This window comes from Lepidothrix coronata, unplaced genomic scaffold (assembly GCF_001604755.1).
Source record: "Lepidothrix coronata isolate B3197 unplaced genomic scaffold, Lepidothrix_coronata-1.0 Scaffold110, whole genome shotgun sequence".
Taxonomy (NCBI): domain Eukaryota; kingdom Metazoa; phylum Chordata; class Aves; order Passeriformes; family Pipridae; genus Lepidothrix; species Lepidothrix coronata.
In genome coordinates this window covers 2,384,795-2,404,809 of record NW_016690290.1, presented here as the reverse complement: position 1 = coordinate 2,404,809, position 20,015 = coordinate 2,384,795, and the positions used below count along the sequence as shown (strand labels likewise).

Below are 20,015 nucleotides of genomic sequence, written 5' to 3'. Positions count from 1 at the left end.
CCTGCCCAGTATGTTGTTTTACAGACCCCAGTGACCCCTTCCTGCTCCTGACGCACCAGCTCAGACCATGCAGCTTTGCCTGTGCCAGTGAGATGCACAGTGGGCGCTCACAGTGGTGCCAGCCTGGTTTTTGATGCTATCCACAACCTTTTGCCCACACGTCTTTTCCATTACATCATCTTTATTACACGCTTTTGACTAACATCAAGCCCAGTCCCCACCCTGAGTCCTCAAAGCCAGGCAGGGTGGCTGTAGTTGGGGTGCAGAGCTGGGCAGAGATTGGTATTTGGGGGATTAAAGTCCTTCCTCCTGCTGGTGGGGGGCATGATGGAAAGGGTAGGGAGCGGCAAGGGCATTCATGGGGAGATCTGTGTGTGCAGGCCAGCCCTGACTCCCTGCCAGGCACAGCCCAGAGCCCCCAGCCCTGGCTGCTGACCCCATGTCGGTGCCCCTACAGTGCTGGGAGCACTCCCGGGACCCTACGGAAACCCCCCCATTGCAACTCCCCCAGCACAGCCTTCTGCACTCGGGGACCAGCACATCACCCCAGCTCTGCCTTCCCTCCCCCTGAACGCTCTTCTCCAGCTCCCCAAAGCCACGTGGAGCTGCACGGCCGTCCCCAAAATACACAGGGACGATGTTGGGGGGGACACATCAACACTAACCACACCAGCCCTCGGCCGCGCTACCCTACACAGCGGTACATGCACAGCGGCCGCCCGGGCGCCCGGCTCGGGCTCTGCCCTCTCCTCCAGCCCCAGTAAATACCCAATAAATGGCACCAGTTACACCCTTGGGGTGCTGGTTTGGGGGATGCCCCTCAGTCAGGCAGCAGCTGCTCCAGTTCCTCCTCATTGAGGCCGTTGGTGGTGACAATGTGATCCAGCTGCTTCATGTACCGCTCCAGGTCCTGCATGAAATGGGGGATGCGGGCCTTCTCCAGGACCCCGAATTTCTTCAGCCGATTCACATCTTCATAGGAGACCTGATGGGAAGCAGGGAGACAGGGTCAGTCCCCTCCATTCCAAAACCTGGCAGTTGCCAAGGGGGCATCTGGCCCCCTTGCAGACCACCTGGTTCACCCCCTACCCCCCCCCCAAATATCCCTCCTGCCTGTGGTGAGGCAGCGGGACTGCTGGGGATGTGGGATTTGCAGGGATTTGTGGTTTTGGTAATTTTCTGTCACTGCAGGGCCAGGTGACAGCAGGACTGCTGTGGCTGAGGGCCAGCAAAGCTTAACCTGCTGGGTTAAGCCTCTTCCTGAAAGTCTCCCACAGAGGATTATGGATTGTCCTCTCCTTCCTTGCATCCTACCCGGCACTGCCTTTCCCTGCTCCACAGAGACCCGTAAGCACAGGGAAAGGCAAAGAGTGGAAGGGCTGCCAGGCAAAGGCTGGGTTTTGGGAAGCCAGGGGATCAAGAGAGAGCCTGTGTGATCTTAGGAATGGGACTCTGGGATGAGCCACTCCCTGCTCCACCCTCACTCCCAGCCATTACCTTTCCAAGTGCAGCCAGCAGTGGGAAGTCGATGGTCTGCCGATGGCGCAGGATGCGGAGAATCCCATCCAGGTAGACCTGGTCCTTACTGAAACAGCCTGGAAGAGCAGAAGGGGCCTGGGAGAGGGAGCCTGGCTTCCCACCACCCACCACTTCCCTGAATGTTTACTGACTGCAATAGAAAGAATGAGAGCACTGGACCACAAGTGTGCCAGGGCTCAGGACTTCTGGGTGCCAAGGGATGAGCACTGGGGAGGCAGCTGGGTGCAGCAAGAGCTCCCCAAACCTCACTGGGATGGTCTCACCCTTCTTCCAAAGTAATTTTTTTAATGGTTAAACCAGTGCAAGAATCCAAATGTATCCACAGTAATTCTCATTTTTCCTCTCCTCTGCTGCTTCCCCAGAAGCTTATGCAAGTCACTCCTATGGGAAAAGTGTAATCCCAGAGGAGAGCGGTGCTGGGGATGGGGAGGGATGTGAGGCAGGGCTGCCATGGCTACGTGTTGGGAGGAAGGGGTTAAAAACAGAAGACTGGCAGGTCAGATTGTAAATTGCTCAAGTGACCTTGCACCTGGGAGTAACTCTTGATAAGCCTGTGAACAGCAGGCCAGTGATCCTCTGATCTTGTGTACCCTCTGCTTTGGGGATCCCCTGGTTAGTGAGGTAATGGAAATAAATTTACTCTTTGTGTTCCAGCCGCTGCCTGTGCCACCGGTGATGCTCAACCCACCCAGCAGCAGAACACAGCCACCCGCTGGTTTTCCTTTAACAAAAAATACACAGAACCCCTCCCAAAACCCACAGGCTCTGCACCCCCCTCGTGGTACCTGGCTGTGAGGTGTCAGTCTGGCCCCGCTTCGCCCGCACGCAGTACTCCCACCGGACACCGGCGTCCTGGACGTACTGCTCCAGGTCCTGGAAGAGGGCGGAGAAGGAGAGGCGGCTGGCCCGCTCGATGGTGTAGTAGAGCAGGGCTGCCCGCCACAGGAAGGGCTGCTTGCGGAAGAGGACGCTGTGCAGGCTGGCCAAGCCTTCCTCCGTGGGGTTGGCGGGTTTCAGGCTGTACTGCTTGCGGCCCTCGGAGCTGTGCCAGGGCTGGCGGGTGTTGTTCACCCCCCGGATGTAGTGGGTGCCTGGGGGGGGGGGGACAGGAGTGAGTGTGGTCACCCACAGCCTCCAAAAAGGCTCAGCTCCCACCCCCCCTGCCCCGAGTCGCTGGGGTTGGGTGCCAGCTCCAGTCTTGGCCGGTGATGATGCCGTGGGGCATCTGCTTTCTCTGGTACCCAGGAGGAGGCCAGGACATGGGTAAACAGGTGGGTGCCCAACATGCCCTCCCTGCACACTGAGAGGGATGCAGGTGGCCTCAGCCCCTTCCAAAACCTGCCCAGGATGCCTCCTTGCAGGACCTGTGGGTACCACCTTGCCCCAGGCCATTCCCCCAAGGATGTTCACAGCATCCCCCCTGCTGTGCCCCCCACCCAAAGCCACCTTCCCCCCCCCACTGACCTATCTCGTGGCGCAGCATCCCCTCCAGCCAGTGCTGCCGGGCTCCAGCCAGGTTGATGGCCAGTGTGGGCCTGCTGTCCTCCACCATCATCACCGCCTGGGACAGGAGGTCATCCGTGAGCTGCACCACGACCTGCAGAAGGAGGAGGAGGCAACTGCCATCAGCAGGGTCTTGGCTCTCAGCAGAGCCTGACACGGTGGCAGATGGTCAGAAAAAAGCCACTGACACCATGGGTGGCACCGTTTGGCTCTGCTGCACCATCACCAGCATGTGCTGCAGCTCCCCAAAGGAACCACAGACAGCAGGAGCCACTGGGGGGGATAATGAGAGGAAAGAGATGATCCCATGCAGGGGATGAAATAGCTCCTTTAATCTCTTTACAGCCAATAAAGCTGAGCAGGCACCGTGGGGGCAGCGGGCAGCTGCTGAGCAGCCTCCTCCAGCATCCCTCTGGCTCCAGCATTACCTCCACCAGCTTGTTCCCATGGGCTCCCCACAGTTTTGTGGCCACACATGATACACATGCTCTGGAGACTTCCCTGGTCCCCCTTCTGCATCCCCACTGGCAGTGGGATGGAGCACTAACTTTGGCCACCAAAACAACCCTGCTCTGAACACCCAACAGCGCCAACATTGTTAGGGGTCCAACCTCTGCACCCTCCAACAAACATCTCCTCAGGGGCTCAAGGCTCTGGCTCCATTTTCATGGACTCCCCTGCAGATTCTCCCCATTCAAGGCTCCAAAACATGAGCAGTGAGGATGGCTCCATGCCAGCCCACCCTCACAGAAGGAACCGTGTGTTGTGGCCATAATTCACAGCAGGGATGGGCATCACATGTGCAGAACTAGTCAGTATCTTTACACAAAAAAACCAACTATTTTGGGAAAAATGGCTACTGCAAGCACTGGAGCCAAGAGAGCTGCTCTCCACAAACAGGAGTTAATGTGCCAACCAAGCAGCATTTTTTGACCACCCCAGACCTGAGTGACTCAAAGCTGCAGCATGGCTGGAGATGGTCCCTGGGAGCTCTTGCATCCAAGGTTTGGCAGTGGCAATCCTAAGGACAGCAATCAAAACTGTTCCCCTACATACATATTAACTCTACAAACCATCTGTTATTTCACAGCTGACACTTTTCAGGATGAAAACATGTGCATGCATTACTAAGTGACAGTTCTTTCAATTAAAAAAAAAAAAAAGAGAGGAGACTGAATTGGTTTGCTTTAAATCAGATTTATTATTAATATTATTATTTATTACGAAAGCCAAAAGAGCAGCTTAACAGACTCCACTGCTGGGCAAACGAACAGCACAAAATACTTACAGCACAACTGCTTACCTGGATTAAAATACACCAGTGTGAAAAGGGATCCCTCCAATGCAGAGAAGAGACTTGCCAGTTCACCTCTGACTCCCCACACAGAGCCAGGCACCCAGGAGCACTGGAAAGGGACTTCTGGCATTGCTGGAGAATGCAGCTTCACAAACACTGCCATTCTGCTGCCTGCTGCAGCCCTTCTCCTGCTGCACCAGCCCATTCCACTGAGCAGCACCACTTGCCTTATTTTGGGACCCTCCAGCTTTGCTGATGTTGTTACAACCAGGGCTGTGACTCCGGCCAAAATCCTGCTCCTGCAGCAGCAGCGCCAGCCCTCCAGGTCTGTGACCTCTCTTGCTCTGAGCAGCCTCCCCAGTGCATTCTCGTGGCCCAATGAAGCTTCTGCTCAGCTTTCGTGGATTAAATGATGGAGAGAAAGCTCATCCCAAGGAACTGAGGGAAGGCTCCTGGTGGCCCCCACGGCACCGGAGCACAGGGTTCTGCCTCTCCCCAGGACGCCAGCACTGCTCAGGACCTCCAACACTGAGAAGGCAGCTCAGAGGTAGGGGGACACCACCGATGGGATCCCAGGAGACACCAGCTAGCACTGTTTAGGCTGACAACATTCCACAACCCCAGGGATTACCATGCAGAACTTACCAACGGAGCCAGGTGTTTCTCTGCTGCAAGCTGTGAGCTCGCCAAAATCCATGCGGAGACCTCCGAGCTCCGGCAGCATCACCTCCGTCCTGAGGCAGAAGAAAAGCAGAAGAGCTTCAGGATCTGCAGCTTGGACCCCGAAAAAAAGCAGCTTTTGAGGGCACAGAGTTTAATTATGGCACGAATACTTACCCAGGAGCGCGGTGCCTGCGGTGCCAGAAAGCGGGATCCTTCCTGCCTTTGCCGATCGGTGACGGGGACACAGGGCAGCTGCCTGCAGTGGCTGCCACCAGCCTGGCCATGCTGCCTGCCAGGACTGACTGTGGGCAGGGACACACCAGCCGCTCGGTCTCTGGGCCTCACGCTACCACCACATGAGTTTCTCCTTTTTTTTTTTAAGCAAGCCATCGTGATTAGTAAGTACCAGGGAAGCAAAGGGCACGGCAGAACAGACAGGGCACAGATGGTGAAAGTCAGGAATCAAGAGATACAGGTGCAGAGAGAGAGAGATACACGCCTGGAACCACCCAGTTCCCCGATAGGGTGTGAAATTATCAGCGACGCAGAAGTTTCAGCAGGTTTTGTTCCTGCGCAGGGAGCGAGCTCTGCCAACATCACTGCGTTGAGAGCAGGTGAAACCCTTCCCTCTTCCCTACCCCAGAGACATTCGAATTTATAGAAAGGAACAAACTATTGCTTCAATTGTTTTAAAAGCACTTAGCAGAAGTCCCAGATAGACCAGCCCCGTATCTCGCACACCGATGTGCAAACACAGTGACTGAACCCTGCGTTGCCCTGAGTTGGAAGGGACCCACAAGGTTCATCGAGTCCAAGCCCTAATAGCTCTGAGCAAAGGGAGAATTACACAGGGTTGGAAGGAAGCCACTTTACACCAGTATGTAAGAAAAAAAGATGGCTTTCTGCCCAGCCGGAGCCCAGTTAATGGAGAAGAGAATAGTTAAAACTGATCAATTAATAAAGCCAAGACATAGAGCTCAACTAGCATGTCGTAAGTGCAGGTCTGTAAGGCTGGCCAGCTTTCTGTCTGGGTATCGAGACTGGTTCTGGGCACTCAAAGGCAGCTGAATTACAGGAAAAGATCTGCAGAAATCCTTTCTGTCCAAAGCAAAGGCTTAGGAGGCCAAGGTGCCAAATCCACATCACAGAGACACCCTCAGGAGGGATCAGGGCAAACCAAGGGTGCTGGAGGAGAAACATCCCCTGAGCAGGTGGGGCCTCAGGGGACCACTCATTCCCACTTTTGCAGGCATGGAATGCTCTGGGAACCACTGGGCAAGGTGATGCTTTGGAGAAATGCTCATCAACAACCCTGTTTGGAGATGGAGGTGAAAAATCAGAGGTAGGAAACACAGTCTGGCCAAGAGGCAGTGGTGAGGAAGCTGCCACGTCAGCCAGCACTGCATGAGCTCTGCCCTGCAGCCAACAGCCCAAGGTAGCCCTGCAAGCCAAACCACACAAAGCCAGGTCCAGAAATCCTTCTTAGCCCTTGAATCCAGGACACTGGAACTATTTTGCCCACACCTTGCTGGCAGAAGGGGAAAAAAGAATGCCCCTTAACTGCAGCTGTGGGACATCCTGTCCTGGATGCTGCAGGGGGTGCAGAGAAACCAGGTTAAGAGATGCTGAACTCCCTGAGCTCCATCCCACATGGCTACTGTTGCATCTTAACCACCTATTTCCCAGCCTTAAAACTTGAGCTTGGGGTTTCAAAGCACCATGACCCAGCATGTCTTGCAGGACAGCAGGAAATCTCTGCCCCTGGCTTTGCTTTTGGACACGTGGGCAAAGGCAGCTGTTGGAGACGTCTGCCATCCCACCGCCAACAGCAGATGACTTCCCCACAGTAATTGATGCCTCATGCACGCAGCAAAAGGCTCCTGGCATGGCCACACAGACAAGTAGCAGCTCCCCCCTCCCTTTCAAGCATAAAAGGGAGATACACGTGGAAAAAATCACAGGAAATTGGTGGGAAACCAGCACCCATGTCCCAGTGCCAGGGTACAGCGAACACAGCCAAGCCGAAGAGGAAAGGACAGACACCACAGCTCAGAGTAGAAAAATCTCCTCTTCGTAGCCAAAACATTTCTTAATCTGAGTGCTTTTTATCAGAAAATAAATATTTTGCTGTATTTTACGAGCGATAAAGGAGGGATGTGGATTTACCTCTCCCACACAGCCTTCCTTCTGCATGTACTTTCGGATCACGGACCAGATCTGGCACTTGCTCAGCAGCCTCCCGCCCGTGGCGACCTCAAAGCTCTCGTAGGTCCCATACTTCTCCAGGACTGTACGGATGATCCTGATAGCCTGTTGCACACAGAAACAAAACATCAGTGCAAACATCCTCCCTGCTTAAAAATACGCCTTGAAATCCCACGTGCGATGAACCCAGAGGAGATAATCCCTGATTAACACCTCTAAAATGAGAGGTGGTTCTGAGACATCTAAAAAAACAAGGAGACTGACCCGGCTGGAGGTGGCCACCAGGACAGGCAGACACTTCACACAATCAGCATGACCCACAGCATGTTCTTTCTGCTTTTTGTCACCCTTGCAAGCATCTCCTGTGGGAACGGGGCCAAGCAGAAGTGAAACTGCGTCGTCCCAGCGTGGTTAAAGCCATGATTATTTTCAATCTTTTCTGCTTTCAGTTCTCCTTTCAAACTCTGGTGCTTGCACAAAAGAGCTCCAGCTTCCCTGCTTGCTTTTTCACCCCGAGAGTTTCTCACTACAGTGCTGAATTCCAAGCCTGGCACTGAATTCCAAGCCTGGCAGTAAGGTTGTGCATCACCCTCTGCAGCGGTGCTGCTCCAAACAGGGTCTCAGCACCACCAGCCTGCTGCACACCCAACAGCCCTCTAATAACAGCAGCACGTGCTCTGTTATTTGCATTAACATTTATGGAGCACCTATAAAACATGAACATTTATGAGCCCGTTTCCTCCCCCAAAAGTGTGTTCCCATTGTAGACATTTTCAAGCAATGACTTTCTCCGGCCATTGGAATATATATTAATATGTATTAGTATTAGAGTAATATATATCCCAAAGCAGATGACAATGGTTTTCAACCAGTTCTGGAGGTTTTCCAGCAGTTTTATTGCATCTGCAAACCTGGCTGAGCTGTTGCCAGGCTTCCCAGCCCAGGACCAAGTGCTGCTCTTGAGCAGTGGGTGTTTTACCTCCTCCTGCTGAGCAAACCCACTTTGCTCTCATATGGGCTTCAGGCAGCAGCCAGAGCCCCGTGGAGGACGTCCCATCCCTTCTCTCCTTCCTAAGGTCACCCAGGATCAGGAGATGGGTGCTCACCACCAGTATTCATCCAACACTCCATAAGACAAGAGGAAATGGCCTCAAGTTTTGCCAGGGGAGGCTTAGGTAGGATATCAGGGAAAATTTCTTCGTGGAAACGGTTGTCAAACATCGGGACAGGCTGCCCAGGGAAGTGGTGGAGTCACCATCCCTGGTGGGATTTAAAAGACCTGTAGATGTGGCACTTGGGGACATGGCTTAGTGGTGGGATTGGCAATGTTGGGGTAATGGCTGAACTCGATCTTAAGGGTCTTGTCCCACCTAAACAACTCTATGATCCTAAAAGGAGCTTTGTGATCTGCATCTGGTGAGCAACCTCCTCTACCCCTGCAGAAGGTACTGATTTTCCTTCCCTGGGCAGTTTTCACAGCTGTTTTTTATTCTCAAGTCACTTACAGTGTTTTCCCAGGAGCAGTTGTGCTCGGTTTTTGTGTTCTGAGTTTTGTTTTGTGTTTTCTAGGTTGGGTTTGTTTTTTTGGGTTTTTTTGTTTTGGTTTGGTTTTGTTTGTTTGTTTGTTTGTTTTTTTCTTTGTTTGCTGAATGATCATGCCCAGTTTTGCAGTGCCGCAAGATAACCTCCCATCGACCAAGGCAGAAAAAGGACTTTTTGTCCTCCCACCTCTGCTCAGCCACTTGCTCTCTCTCCTCCCAGGGGACCCAAAGCACCAAGCCAAGAGAAACCCAGCACAGCTGGTGCCCAGGAGTAAGACAACAAAGAGCACACTCCTCCCCGAACTTCAGTGCACATCCTGGAGAGCAAAATTCCTGACATATCAGGTTCAGTTTCTGAGCGTCTCCAAATCAATGCACCCACCATATGCAGTGGGATAACAAATCCTCCAGCCTCAGCTCCGTGCTGGTGCTGCTCACATTCACGTGACAAACCAGGGATGTGATCTCCAGGGTGATGAGCCTCCACAGGCTGGAAGAATCCTCCTGGTTCATTTAATTTTTCTACTGAATAACCCCCCCCCAGCACATGCAGAGCAGCTGGTGGAGCAGCTGGAGGCAGGGAGCTGGTGCTGGTTTGTCTGCTCGTGTCCAAGGATGCTGACTTAGCAAAATGTCTCACTTATTTAAGCTCCATGATTAATGAAGGTCTTTGCAAATAAAAACAGTTTATAGCTAATAGTGAGCTGACAAGGAAGAAGGCTTCCCAAAATAAAAGAGACTGGAAGGAGGTCACTGCAGGGAAGAGTAAAGGAACAGTGACATGAATACTGTCCCATCACATGGACACAGGAGAACTCGGAGAAACATTGGCAGAGACACTCAACACTTAATGCCCTTGCAAAATGTTTTAGGATCCATGATGAGACCATTTACAGTGGTTACAAGCTCTTAATTCCATTCATTCAAAGTACTGCCCAGAGAAAAAATAATCTCGATTATTCGTTTTTTACTATGCTGTAAGTCCACTGCACCAAAAGAGAAAGCATGGGGGGAAACAGCTCTGAGCAACTCATTTTACTGCATGACTCAGGGAAAGAAACAGCGCTGAAACACAGGAGGGAAATGCAAAAAAGCCAGCGAGGTCTTTGCAGGAGTTGGAGCATCTTCCCTGCAACAGCCTTGCTGGCACCAGTTTATCTGGGGCAGAGGTATGGCAGGCACTGGGAATGATGAACTGCTTAGAAAGCTGTTTACAGAAAGGGCCTGAATCATCTGGATAATAATCCAGGCAGAGACATGGGCAGTGATGCAGGAATAAGTAAACATTCAAAAAGCAATAAATAAATCAGCAAAGAAGTTGTTATTTGAACAAATCGCTCCCGACTGGGAGGTGCAAAGAAACAGCTCTGGTGTGCCAGTCGGAATTCAGGATCAGAGGTTTTTATCTGTTCCCTTGTTTGTGTGGCAGAAAGGATGTTCTTCCCAGAGCAGGATGCTCACCCCTGGGAGCAAACTGGTTTTGGGGTGCCAAGCATGGAGCAGCTGCACTTCCTGCATCCTGGAAAGGCTCGTTTGTGGGCAGAGCACTCTGAAAGCATGCTCCTGACTCTTTCCTCCTGTTGAATGACCAGGAGCTGTTTGCTCAGTGCTATGCCCACGGCAGAGAGCGAGTTGGGAATATTTCAGTAGTGGAAACACGGACACAGTTACACAAAATCATTCAGACTCCTTAAGCAGAGTCTACACCAACTAATATCATTAATGACCGTATTTGCTGATGCCTTAAGGATGCTGCCACAATCTTTAGGCCTTCCACAAAACAAGCCAGACTTAACTACCAGGACATTCAGGCTAAGGACCGCTTCTCACACTGTCACACACATGCTCCAGATCCTTGGCTGCTATTTCTACAGCAACAAGTGCAAAAACACACCCGGAAGGTGCCCCTGATGGAGCACAGCTCCCAACGTAAGCAGGAGACAGTTTGATCATAGAATCACAGACTGGTTTGGGTGGAAAGTGACCTTAAAGATTGTCTAGTTCCAACTCCCCATCCATGGGCAGGGACAGCTTCCACTAGACCAGGCTGCTCAAAGCCCCATCCAACTTGGCCAATAGGTGGACACTGGTAGCATCACCCAGCACCAGTATGACCAGCACCCACATCACCCACAGAGCAGGTACTATTCCTGCAGGTATAGTATATATAGTATATATTTCTTAAACCTACAGGTTTAAGAAATCACAGGGTGAGTGTGCTGAGGCAGGATACAAAAGGTGTTGAGAGGAGCAGGATCAGGAAGCAGCTGGGAAGGAAAGCAGGCTGTGAGGTTTCACATGGACAAGGGGGAACGGCTTTGAATTGACAGAAGAGTGGGTTTAGGTTGGACATTAGGAAGAAATTCTTCGTTGTGAGGGTGGTGAGGCCCTGGCAGAGGTTTCCCAGAGAAGCTGTGGATGCCCCATCCCTGGAAGAGTCCAAGGCCAGGTTGGATGGGACTTGGAGCAACCCGGTCTAGTGCAAGATGTCACTGCCCATGGCTGGAGGCGGGGTCTTTAAGATCCCTTCTATCCTAAACCATTCCAGGATTCTGTGAGCATGGACCAGCGCCTGGCCGGCCCCACCACGGAGCGGTCCCACCATGATACATCCCGGCGGCACGTGGGTACCCACACCCTCTCGCGGAAAATGTGGCGAGCCAGAGTCCCCCCGTTCCTTCTTCTCCTCCCCCCAGGCCGAGCATCCCTCCCCGCCTCACCTGAGTCACGAAGCGGTCGGAGGCGGCCCCGTACTTGTCCAGGACGGCGGCGGGCACCGGCTCCGCGTACTCGAACTGCGGGTCGTACGCGAAGCTGGCGCGGAAGAACCGCTCCCGCTCCGCCTCCACGTTGCGCGGCCGCAGCGCCACGAGCAGGCAGGGGCTGCTGCGGCGCCCGCCGCCCTCCTCGCCGCGGCCCCGCGCGATGTGCGGCAGGGAGGCGGCGGCCCGCAGCCCCCCGCGCCCCGCCGCGCCCGACCCGCGCCGCGTCCCGGCGCCGGTTTCCGAGAGCCGGCGGGTCCCCCGCGGGCAGCGCGGAGCGGGGCGCGGCGCGGGGGGCGGCGGCGGCGACGGGCAAGGGCAGAGCGGGGCGCCGTGTCCCGGCCCGCCCGCCGCCCCGGAGCCCATCGCCCCGGAGCCCATCGCCCCCGCGCCCATGGCCGCGGCCTCCAGCGCGGCCGCTGCGGGGGCTGAGCCGGCCCCGCGCCCCGCCCCGGGCACGCACCGCCCGCCGCCAATCGGGGACGGGGACGGGGACGGAGCGGGGACGAGGCGGACGCACAGCGGGGACAGAGCGGGGACACAGCGGGCACACAGCGGGCACGGCGGGTCATCAACCCCGGCGGTATCGCCAACCCCGATGGTATCACCAACCCCGGCGGCGTCGCCAGCCCCGGCTGCACGGCCGATCCCGGCTGCGTTGCCGCCTCGGCAGTATCGCCAGCCCCAACTGTATCACGACATTTGTATTGCCAGCCCCGGTTGCATCGCCACGCTGCTTCACTCACCAGCCTAAGGGTGCTGCATCGCTAACCCTGGTTGTGTCACCAGCCCCGGCTGCATCGCCATCCCCGGTTGCATCACCGGTCCCGGTTGCTTTTCCAAGGCCAGTCATGTTTCCATCCCAGTTGCTTTCCTAGCACCAGTTGCATCATCAAGCCCCAGTAACATCACCAACCCCGGTTCTGTCACCAACTCCAGCCACATTGTCGCCGGGACCATGTTGCCAGCCCTGGCTGTGTTGCCAGCCTCAGTTGCATCACTGACCATGTGTTTTCTCCCAAACCCCTGGCTACTGAGGTGCCTGTGGGCAGTGAGAACCTCACTTTTTACTTATGGCTGGCTTCACTTACCCTGCTGTGAAGGACAAGGCAGGCTCAGCATGCAGAAGCAAAGTGTGTTTATTATGTTGTAAATCTGCTGATTTTGAGTTGGTCTTGCCCGAGGAGCCTAGCTCACTGCTCTTGTAAGCCATACCTGCTGTGCCACCCCTGTGCCACCTCCGTGATCACCCCAGTAAGTCAGAGCCTGCTCTCATTGTCCCAGGTGAGCAGAGGCTCCAGGTGAGCACCGTGGGCTCCACAGCCTCTAAAGTGCCTAAACATGGCTTGCTAGCGAGAAGGGCTTGTGCATACGCTGGAATTCACGAGTGTGATGTTAATGAGCTGGCAGCATGGTTAATTATCCACCCACTAGTGGGAGGTGACAAGCCTCTGAAATATAATTAGTCACCGTTCCCTAAAGAAAAACCAATCAGTGTGGAAGTGGGTGCCAGCCCATCCACCTGAGCTGTTGGTCTTGCTCACTTTCCTTCCAAACTCAGCTCCGAGTCCTTTGCTCCCCTGCATGGCAGTTTGTGGTGGCCACCATCATGGAGGGAAGCTGGCCCTCACTCCTTTCAGTTCTTTTTAGGCTCCTTAAGGACCTTGTACCCAGGTAAGTTCTTCCCCCCCTTCCCAGCCTCTGGGTTGGATCTCACTTCCCCTGTCTGGCCCTGCTCCTGTTGGCTCCCCAGCAGGATTTCGTTGATGTAACTGAGCGTCAGGTTGCTGAAGACCATGTTAAAGTGGTGGGCACCTCGCAGCTCCTGGACATGCACCTTCTGCTTCTGCTGGTTGCGCCACCTCTTGCACAGCTCCAAACTGCGTGTGTTGATGCTGTCGTCCCCGTCACCATAAATTATGTCCACGGGGTCCTCGTAAGGGAAACGCTCGTCATACACGTAAGTCTCCGCTGTGGGGAAGCCTGTGCCATAGAGGCAGTACGTGTCCACCCCAGGAGGGGGTAAGTCCTTCAGCAAATCCTTCATGTCCTCCCACATGTACCAGCCATCCTCCAGGTTGACGTCGGTGAAGAAGCGTTGGTAGTCCCGGTAGGTGTAGTTGTAGGAGGGTGTGGAGATGAAAACGTGGTTCTCGGGCCAGGCCAGGGTGGTTGGGAGCATCCAGGGGTTGGTGGTGGTCATGCGCTGCTCCTCACGCAGCTTGATGTTGGACATGAGTGGGATGCCCTGATTGTCACCTGTGGGACACACAAGGGCTCATCAGGAACAGCAACACAATCTACCCTCACAGATGGAGCCTTTGGGATCAACTCCTCCCAGCAGTGACACATGACGGTCCCCTGGCCAGATCCAGCTCAGCTCTTCCTCTCCTCACCCCTACTCTGCTCGTAATCATATGTCCTCTCCTCACCCCTCTGGCTACAGCTATCCAGAGCAGCCTTCCAAAGTCTTCTCTCCACATCTCAAGCTGTTTGGAGGGGCTGAGCATAGACAAACCTGGATGTGTGATGGCCCAGAACAACCCAGTCCTGAACTTCCCCTGTAACCCCAGCACCTCCACTCCTGCCTGCAGGGACAGGAGTGAGCTGAGCCTGATAGTGGGTGCCCAACCTGCAAGTCTCCTGCAAGCCTTGGCATTGTGTCTGGAGCCCTAAGACCATGGAATGAACCCAGATGACCTTAAAAAAACCTCTGGCTCTTGTGGAAACAGAGAAAAATACGAGCAGGTGACTTAAGGGTGATGCAAGGGGCCAGATGTTCAAACCTCCAAGCACATGATTTTTATTCCCATGCATTTTTGGAGGCTCAGCTTGTGACTTGTGGATATTCTGGGCTGTCAGCGTTAGGCAAGTGACTGTGGCTTTCTGGGCTGCAAAGAGGCTAAAGAGGAACTAGGTCCCCCACCTCTTCCACCACTGTGTCTTTTCCCTGCCCATCCTTTCCATTTCTGCAGGAGGGAAAGAAAACAGAGAGGTGGCTGCACGCAAGGAGTCACCCACCGGATGCCAGGATACGGAGGGGCTTCACAGACCCTCCCCAGGGGGCACCGAGGGAGATGAATCCCCCAATGTACTGATCTTTCCAGGCCTGTGTCTGCTGCAGCAGGAAGTAGAGGACATGCAGGTTGCCCATGCTGTGCCCAATGAGGAAGACGCCTCTCTGGTACTCGTCGTGCATCTCCTCAATCAGCGCCTTCAGGTTCTGGAAGTACTCGGGCTGGTCCTCTGTGGACAAGAGGGGAGCATGATGGCATGAGGCTTATCCTGCTTCCCTCCCTACACAGAGGGCCTGGCCACAACCCCCAGACTTACGGGGTCCAACCCTCCAGTCGTAAGGGGCTGCCCGAACCGTCTGGTCCCTCACGTAGCCGTTGTTCACCAGGTTCTGCACCAGCGTGTGCAGGTAACCTGCAGGCAGAGAGAACAGGTGGGAATTAGGTCTGTGGTCTTCTCTTGTCAACCTTTTTCCATCCTGGTCCTGGTCACAACCAAACTGTTCTCTGGTAAGCCCTGTAGCTTGGTGACTCCAGCCAGACGTAGTGGCTCTGTGCGTCCCATTGTGTACTGGGGTCAAGGACGGGGTGGTCTCTGCTGGCATTCACAGGGAGTGTGTCCCCAAGGCTAATGTCCCTCATTCCCAGAGACCTGGGCTCTCTGCAGAACCAGTCCCTGCTGGAGACATGGGGACACCTCCCCATTTGCAGGGAGCACCTGGGATCCCCAGACACCCCTCGCTTCTCCTCTCACCTGCGAGCTTGCTCTGATCCAGGTATTCCACAGAATAGGTCTTGCCAAACCCAGGCACGCGGATGTGCACCCCCGGGGCGTTGGACATTTTCCGAGAGGTTCGGTTGTACACCACCCTGCAGGGACAGGACAGGAGGCAGCAGAAGAGCCATGTCCCAATGGGGACATGGGGCTGGGGTGGAGATCACTGGCTGGCAGCTGGGATCTCAGGGGCTGTTTCCAAGCCTTGTGTGGATGGGGAGGTGGACTGGTGCCCAGCCAGTGTCCATGTCTCTCGCCTGGCATCCCAGGACAGGAGGCTCTGATGGAGCACGCTGCAGCAACCCCCTCACCCTGTGGCCCTGGGCAGGGTGGCAGCATCTCCAGTGGGTGCTCAGGACAGTCTGGCTGGGCATGAGCACATGGCAGGAATGTGGGAAAGGGACAGGAGGTTGAAGCCATATAGTTGTGTTCCCAAACAATGCCATGGTCCTCCCGTGTTATTCTGTGTGTGCTCGATCATGGCCAGGGGGAGGAGAGGGGAGGGAGATCCTTGGTAGGTCATTTCCCCAGGGAGCTCCCAGGGTAGGGTTGAATGGTACCTGGTGTTATCAATCCAGCAGTCAACCCCCACTGGCAGGAAGGTGTTGAGGTTGAGCCAGATGGTGAAATAATCCTCTGTTTTGCGGTAGCACATCCAGTTCACCACATCCGGCTTGTCCAGCTTGGCTTCCAGCTGGTTCCCAAGGCACCCGGGCACTGGAGGCACCACAGAGGGAGAGCAGAGCAAGCTACAGCCCCCATCCCACTGGCCCCGTGGTGCTGCCCACACAGCTCTTGCCCTGGTTCCCCAGGAAAGGTTTCCCTGGGGCTGCCCGGCTGAGGATGGCTGGGCACCTGCAGGAGCTGCATCCCTGGAGAACAGCCCACTCTGCACAGGATCGAGGGTGCTCAGAGCAGAGATGCAGGGCGAGCATGAAAGCAGTGCTAAAAATGCATCCTCAGGGACCCTTCAAGCTGCCTCTCCCATGGGGTGACCCCCACAGCTGCCACCCTTGGCCCAAATGTGCCAGTCCCCACCAGCACAAAGCATTTTGGATTATTCTCCCTGCCTGGCTGGGTTTCCACCCTCCTCTCCTCCCTGCAGCCTAGAGGAAGGAGTCAGTGCTGCTTGGCACTGCCCATCCCTACTGCATTCCTGGAACCTCGTCCTGGGATAGTGGGACAGCTCAGGGATGCAGAGTTCTCAGGGAGATGAAAGTCCCAGCACTGGCTCCAGAGACCCATGCACTGTTTTCCTGAACTTTAAACCCTCCAAACAGACTGAACAAGGTCTCTGAAATGGTTTGGTGCTGAGCAGGACTGTACTCTGCAGGAATTCAGTGGGAATAGTGTGTGAGGGAAACAGTGCAGCTTTAAGCAAGTTCACTTGTGTGACCTGGGCTCCCTCGATGGAGGATGACAGTCACCAGGGTGTTTGGTCTGCTCTGGGAGCTTCAGTGTGGCTCCCAGCAGGCATGGGATACCCATCCCAGTGCCACCCTGATTGATATGCCTGTGCTGGGATCAGACACCATGGAGAGCTTTCCTAGCCGGTGTGCAGGAGCCAAGATCCAGCTCCTGGTGCCAGCACTGACCGTGAGGGTGAGGACAAAAGGTGAAGGGACTGCAGGGGACAGTGAACTTGGTCAGATGGGAACACCAGGTGATTCCATGGCCCCAGCAGGTCCAAGGACTTGCCCACAATACACAGCTGGGGTTGGTGTCAATCTTCAATGCCAAGGGCACGGCTGCAGCCTCTGAAAGCCTCGTGCCATGTAAGAGGGGAAGGAGATGTAGCATTTACCTCCCTCAACCTGCTTCACAGCTCCCATCCTGTGGCATGTCCCCAGGGATATAAGGAGGGTCTAAATACTGTTTTCAAAGCACCTGATTTGAGATCAGGCCATCCAGTGGTCCCTGGTGTAGAGAGAGCCCAGGCAGAGGGGATCTTCCTGGTCAGCAAAAGGAGGGGGACCACGAGCTGCTCTGATGGCTCCTACGGTGCACAGCCAGCACCCCCTCACCCCTGGCACACAGCCCTGAGCTCTGCCTCCCCTTCCAGAGGACATTAGGTAATTATTAAGGGAGTTCCTGTGGGGGCAGAGGGGTTATCGGCGTCCCAAGGGCACTGGGGGCTTCCGGGACACCCGGCCCCGGGGGATGGGTTACTTGAGGAAGCTGAGCAGCACATGGGGCAGCCAGATCCAGATGGGCATGGGGCAGGCCCTGGGGCTGGCACTGGGGGACAAGAGGAGATGCTCCGACCACCACAGGTAATCCTGAAAAAAGGCACCTGGTGACAGCAACTCGGGCCTACGGGGCACCCCAGGACAACCAGTCCCAGGACATGGGGGATCCAGACACTGTTCCCTGCTGCCTGAGGCCTCTGGGAGGAGAGTTTGCAGGGCCAGCCCTTGGCATTGCGGCAGGGAGGGATCTTCTGCTTTTTCTCTTCTCTTTTTTAAGGGGAAACTTGGCATGATTCAAGAAAAAGGAGGAAAAAAAACAATTCTGTTCAGCAGAGGTTTCATGGCAAAACCTGAGCTCAGGTCCCTGGCAATAGGAGAGAGGTACCAGCAGGTGGTAGCTGCTCACACCTCCCTGAGGTGATACCCCCACCACTTCCTTCACCTTCCTGTGCCCCTTCTCCTGCTGGCTTGTCCCCAGGCAGGGTTGGCAATGGGTGGGATGTGAGATGGATGCCCTTTTGCAGCAACAGAGGAGGACTTAGCCATCACCAGGGAACGGGAGAAGAACACAGGATGGGGTGGGCTGCAGGGGAGTGGGAGGTGGTGGATGCACCCTCTGCACCAGCCGCTTTGGGAAGTGGCAGAGAAGGGTGTGCTGCAGCCCCTGTCCCTATGCCAGCAAAGTTCCCCCAGACCCAAGCAAACTCTCTGGGCCAGATGTGAGATAACAGAGCCCCATTTGCTTTCTGAGGTGCCCAGCCTGTCCCCTCAGCTCCAGAAAGCTCTGGGTGGGTATGGCCAGCCGTGTGTCCCTATCCTGGTGAATGGGAGGGGACTGAGGAACCGTGTGTCCCCCCCCCCTTCCTTGGTGGCTCCAACTCCAGACAGCCAAGAGCCATCACGGCCAAAATCCACCGGGTCACCGGCAGCACAGCACCCCAACCTCACTGTCTGCTCGGGGGGGCTGCACAGCACCCACGGTGCCCACCCACACCCCGCGTGCCACCCGCACTGCCGTGACCTTACCGAGCACCACGGGAGGTGTGCTGTTGGTCGGGGGAGCTTCTGGGGTGGTGGTGGGTGGAAAGAGGACATTGAAGAGCCAGAACTGGGACGTGGGCTGCAGGAGCAGCAACAGCGTCAGCAGCGCGAGCCCGGCGCCGCTGCTCCCCATGGCAGGCTCGGCCGGGATCCTCCGGACGGCTCCGGGCAAAACAGCCTTTTATAATTTTTACGCAGGTCCAGCCAAGAGGCACCCGGGCTGCAGGGGAGGGGAGAGCTGCAAGGGGCTGGCCGTGAGGAGGAGGAGGGACGGGGAGGGACAAAGGATTGGCCTTATGGACAACCCATGCCCTGCCAAAGCCAGTCCAGTGGTGCCCAGAGGCTCTTCGTGCCCCAGGAGCCCTGCTCGGGGGTACCACACATTGAGCAACTTCCCAGTGCCTCAGTGTCCCTCTGCCCTGTGCTGGGGTAGTGGCTGCCACATTCTATCCCCTGAATGGTGCTCTGGGAGCAACCCCACAGGGCTGCCCAGGGCTGCTCCCTCCCTGCCTGGGGGAATACAGCCCCTCTCTGCTCCCTCTGCCCTCGGCAGGGGATGCTGGTGCTGCCAACATGGCCAGGTGGACCCCCAGGCATCTGGGAAAAGATAGTGGGGTTGGGACAAGTGAAGACACATCTGAGCAGCCCCTTGTCCCCAGTGCCATTCCATGCACTGCCCCTGCCCCGTGACCCCCTGTCCAGGCTGGCCCATGCAGCATCCTCCCAGCATCCCCCCATAAGCACTTGGTCCTGGAACCCCACACCTCCTGGCTGCTGCAGGCTCCAGATCCCCACAGGTGCCCACTCGGTGCCAACCCCAGATGGGGGAGCCCCTGCAGCCCCAACCTCCATGGGCAGGGCTCCAGGTGGCCCTGCCTGCACTGGGGACGGGGAACCCTCAGAAGCCAGTGATGCTCAGGCTGGAAGGGACCTTAAAGTTCATCTCATTTCAAGCCTCTGCCACGGGCGGGGCCACCTCTCACTAGACCAGGTTGCTCCAAGCCCCATCCAACCTGGCCTTGAACAGGGATGGGGCAAAATCATACTATCCTGCTGAGGGGAAATTGTCTTCTTCCTCCCAGGGAAGAGTTAGGTGGGATGGGTCTGCGTAGGGCTGGAGGGCACTCGTGGGTGGGCTGGACTGGCAGGATGGGTTCCCTGAGGGGCAGAGGGGTCCCATCCTGCATTACGGGCAGGAAGGGCAAGAGAATATGTGGGGCGGCCTTTGGGTGTCCACCCGAGCTCTCGGTTCCTCCGAGGGCTCCGTGTCTCTGTAACCCAACTCCTCGCAGCCGCCTCCCTCCCGCCTTACCCCGCTCCTGCAAAAGCGCTGCTGGCGCTCGGACCCGAACCGAGATTGCTGCAGCCCCAGAGCACGGACCCCAAACCCCTGTGCGATCGCAGCCCCAGAGCACGGACCCCAAACCCCTGTGCGATCGCAGCCCCAGAGCACGGACCCCAAACCCCTGTGCGATCCCAGCCCCAG

General features: G+C 55.8%; 2 protein-coding genes across 2 annotated transcripts; both read right to left on the bottom strand.

Moving 5' to 3' along the window:
- Positions 1 to 163: 163 nt before the first annotated feature.
- KIAA0895L (KIAA0895 like) lies at positions 164 to 11,906 on the bottom strand. The gene is made up of 6 exons (XM_017824169.1): positions 11,469 to 11,906; positions 7,169 to 7,312; positions 3,004 to 3,136; positions 2,325 to 2,630; positions 1,498 to 1,595; positions 164 to 985 (listed from the first exon to the last, which is right to left on the bottom strand). The coding sequence occupies exons 1-6, from the start codon at positions 11,904 to 11,906 to the stop codon at positions 821 to 823; spliced, it is 1,284 nt and encodes a 427-aa protein (XP_017679658.1). The 3' UTR covers positions 164 to 820.
- A 719-nt stretch (positions 11,907 to 12,625) lies between these two features.
- LCAT (lecithin-cholesterol acyltransferase) lies at positions 12,626 to 18,745 on the bottom strand. The gene is made up of 6 exons (XM_017824288.1): positions 18,515 to 18,745; positions 15,860 to 16,016; positions 15,279 to 15,394; positions 14,844 to 14,939; positions 14,532 to 14,756; positions 12,626 to 13,769 (listed from the first exon to the last, which is right to left on the bottom strand). The coding sequence occupies exons 1-6, from the start codon at positions 18,660 to 18,662 to the stop codon at positions 13,147 to 13,149; spliced, it is 1,365 nt and encodes a 454-aa protein (XP_017679777.1). The 5' UTR covers positions 18,663 to 18,745; the 3' UTR covers positions 12,626 to 13,146.
- Between the last annotated feature and the right edge of the window lie 1,270 nt (positions 18,746 to 20,015).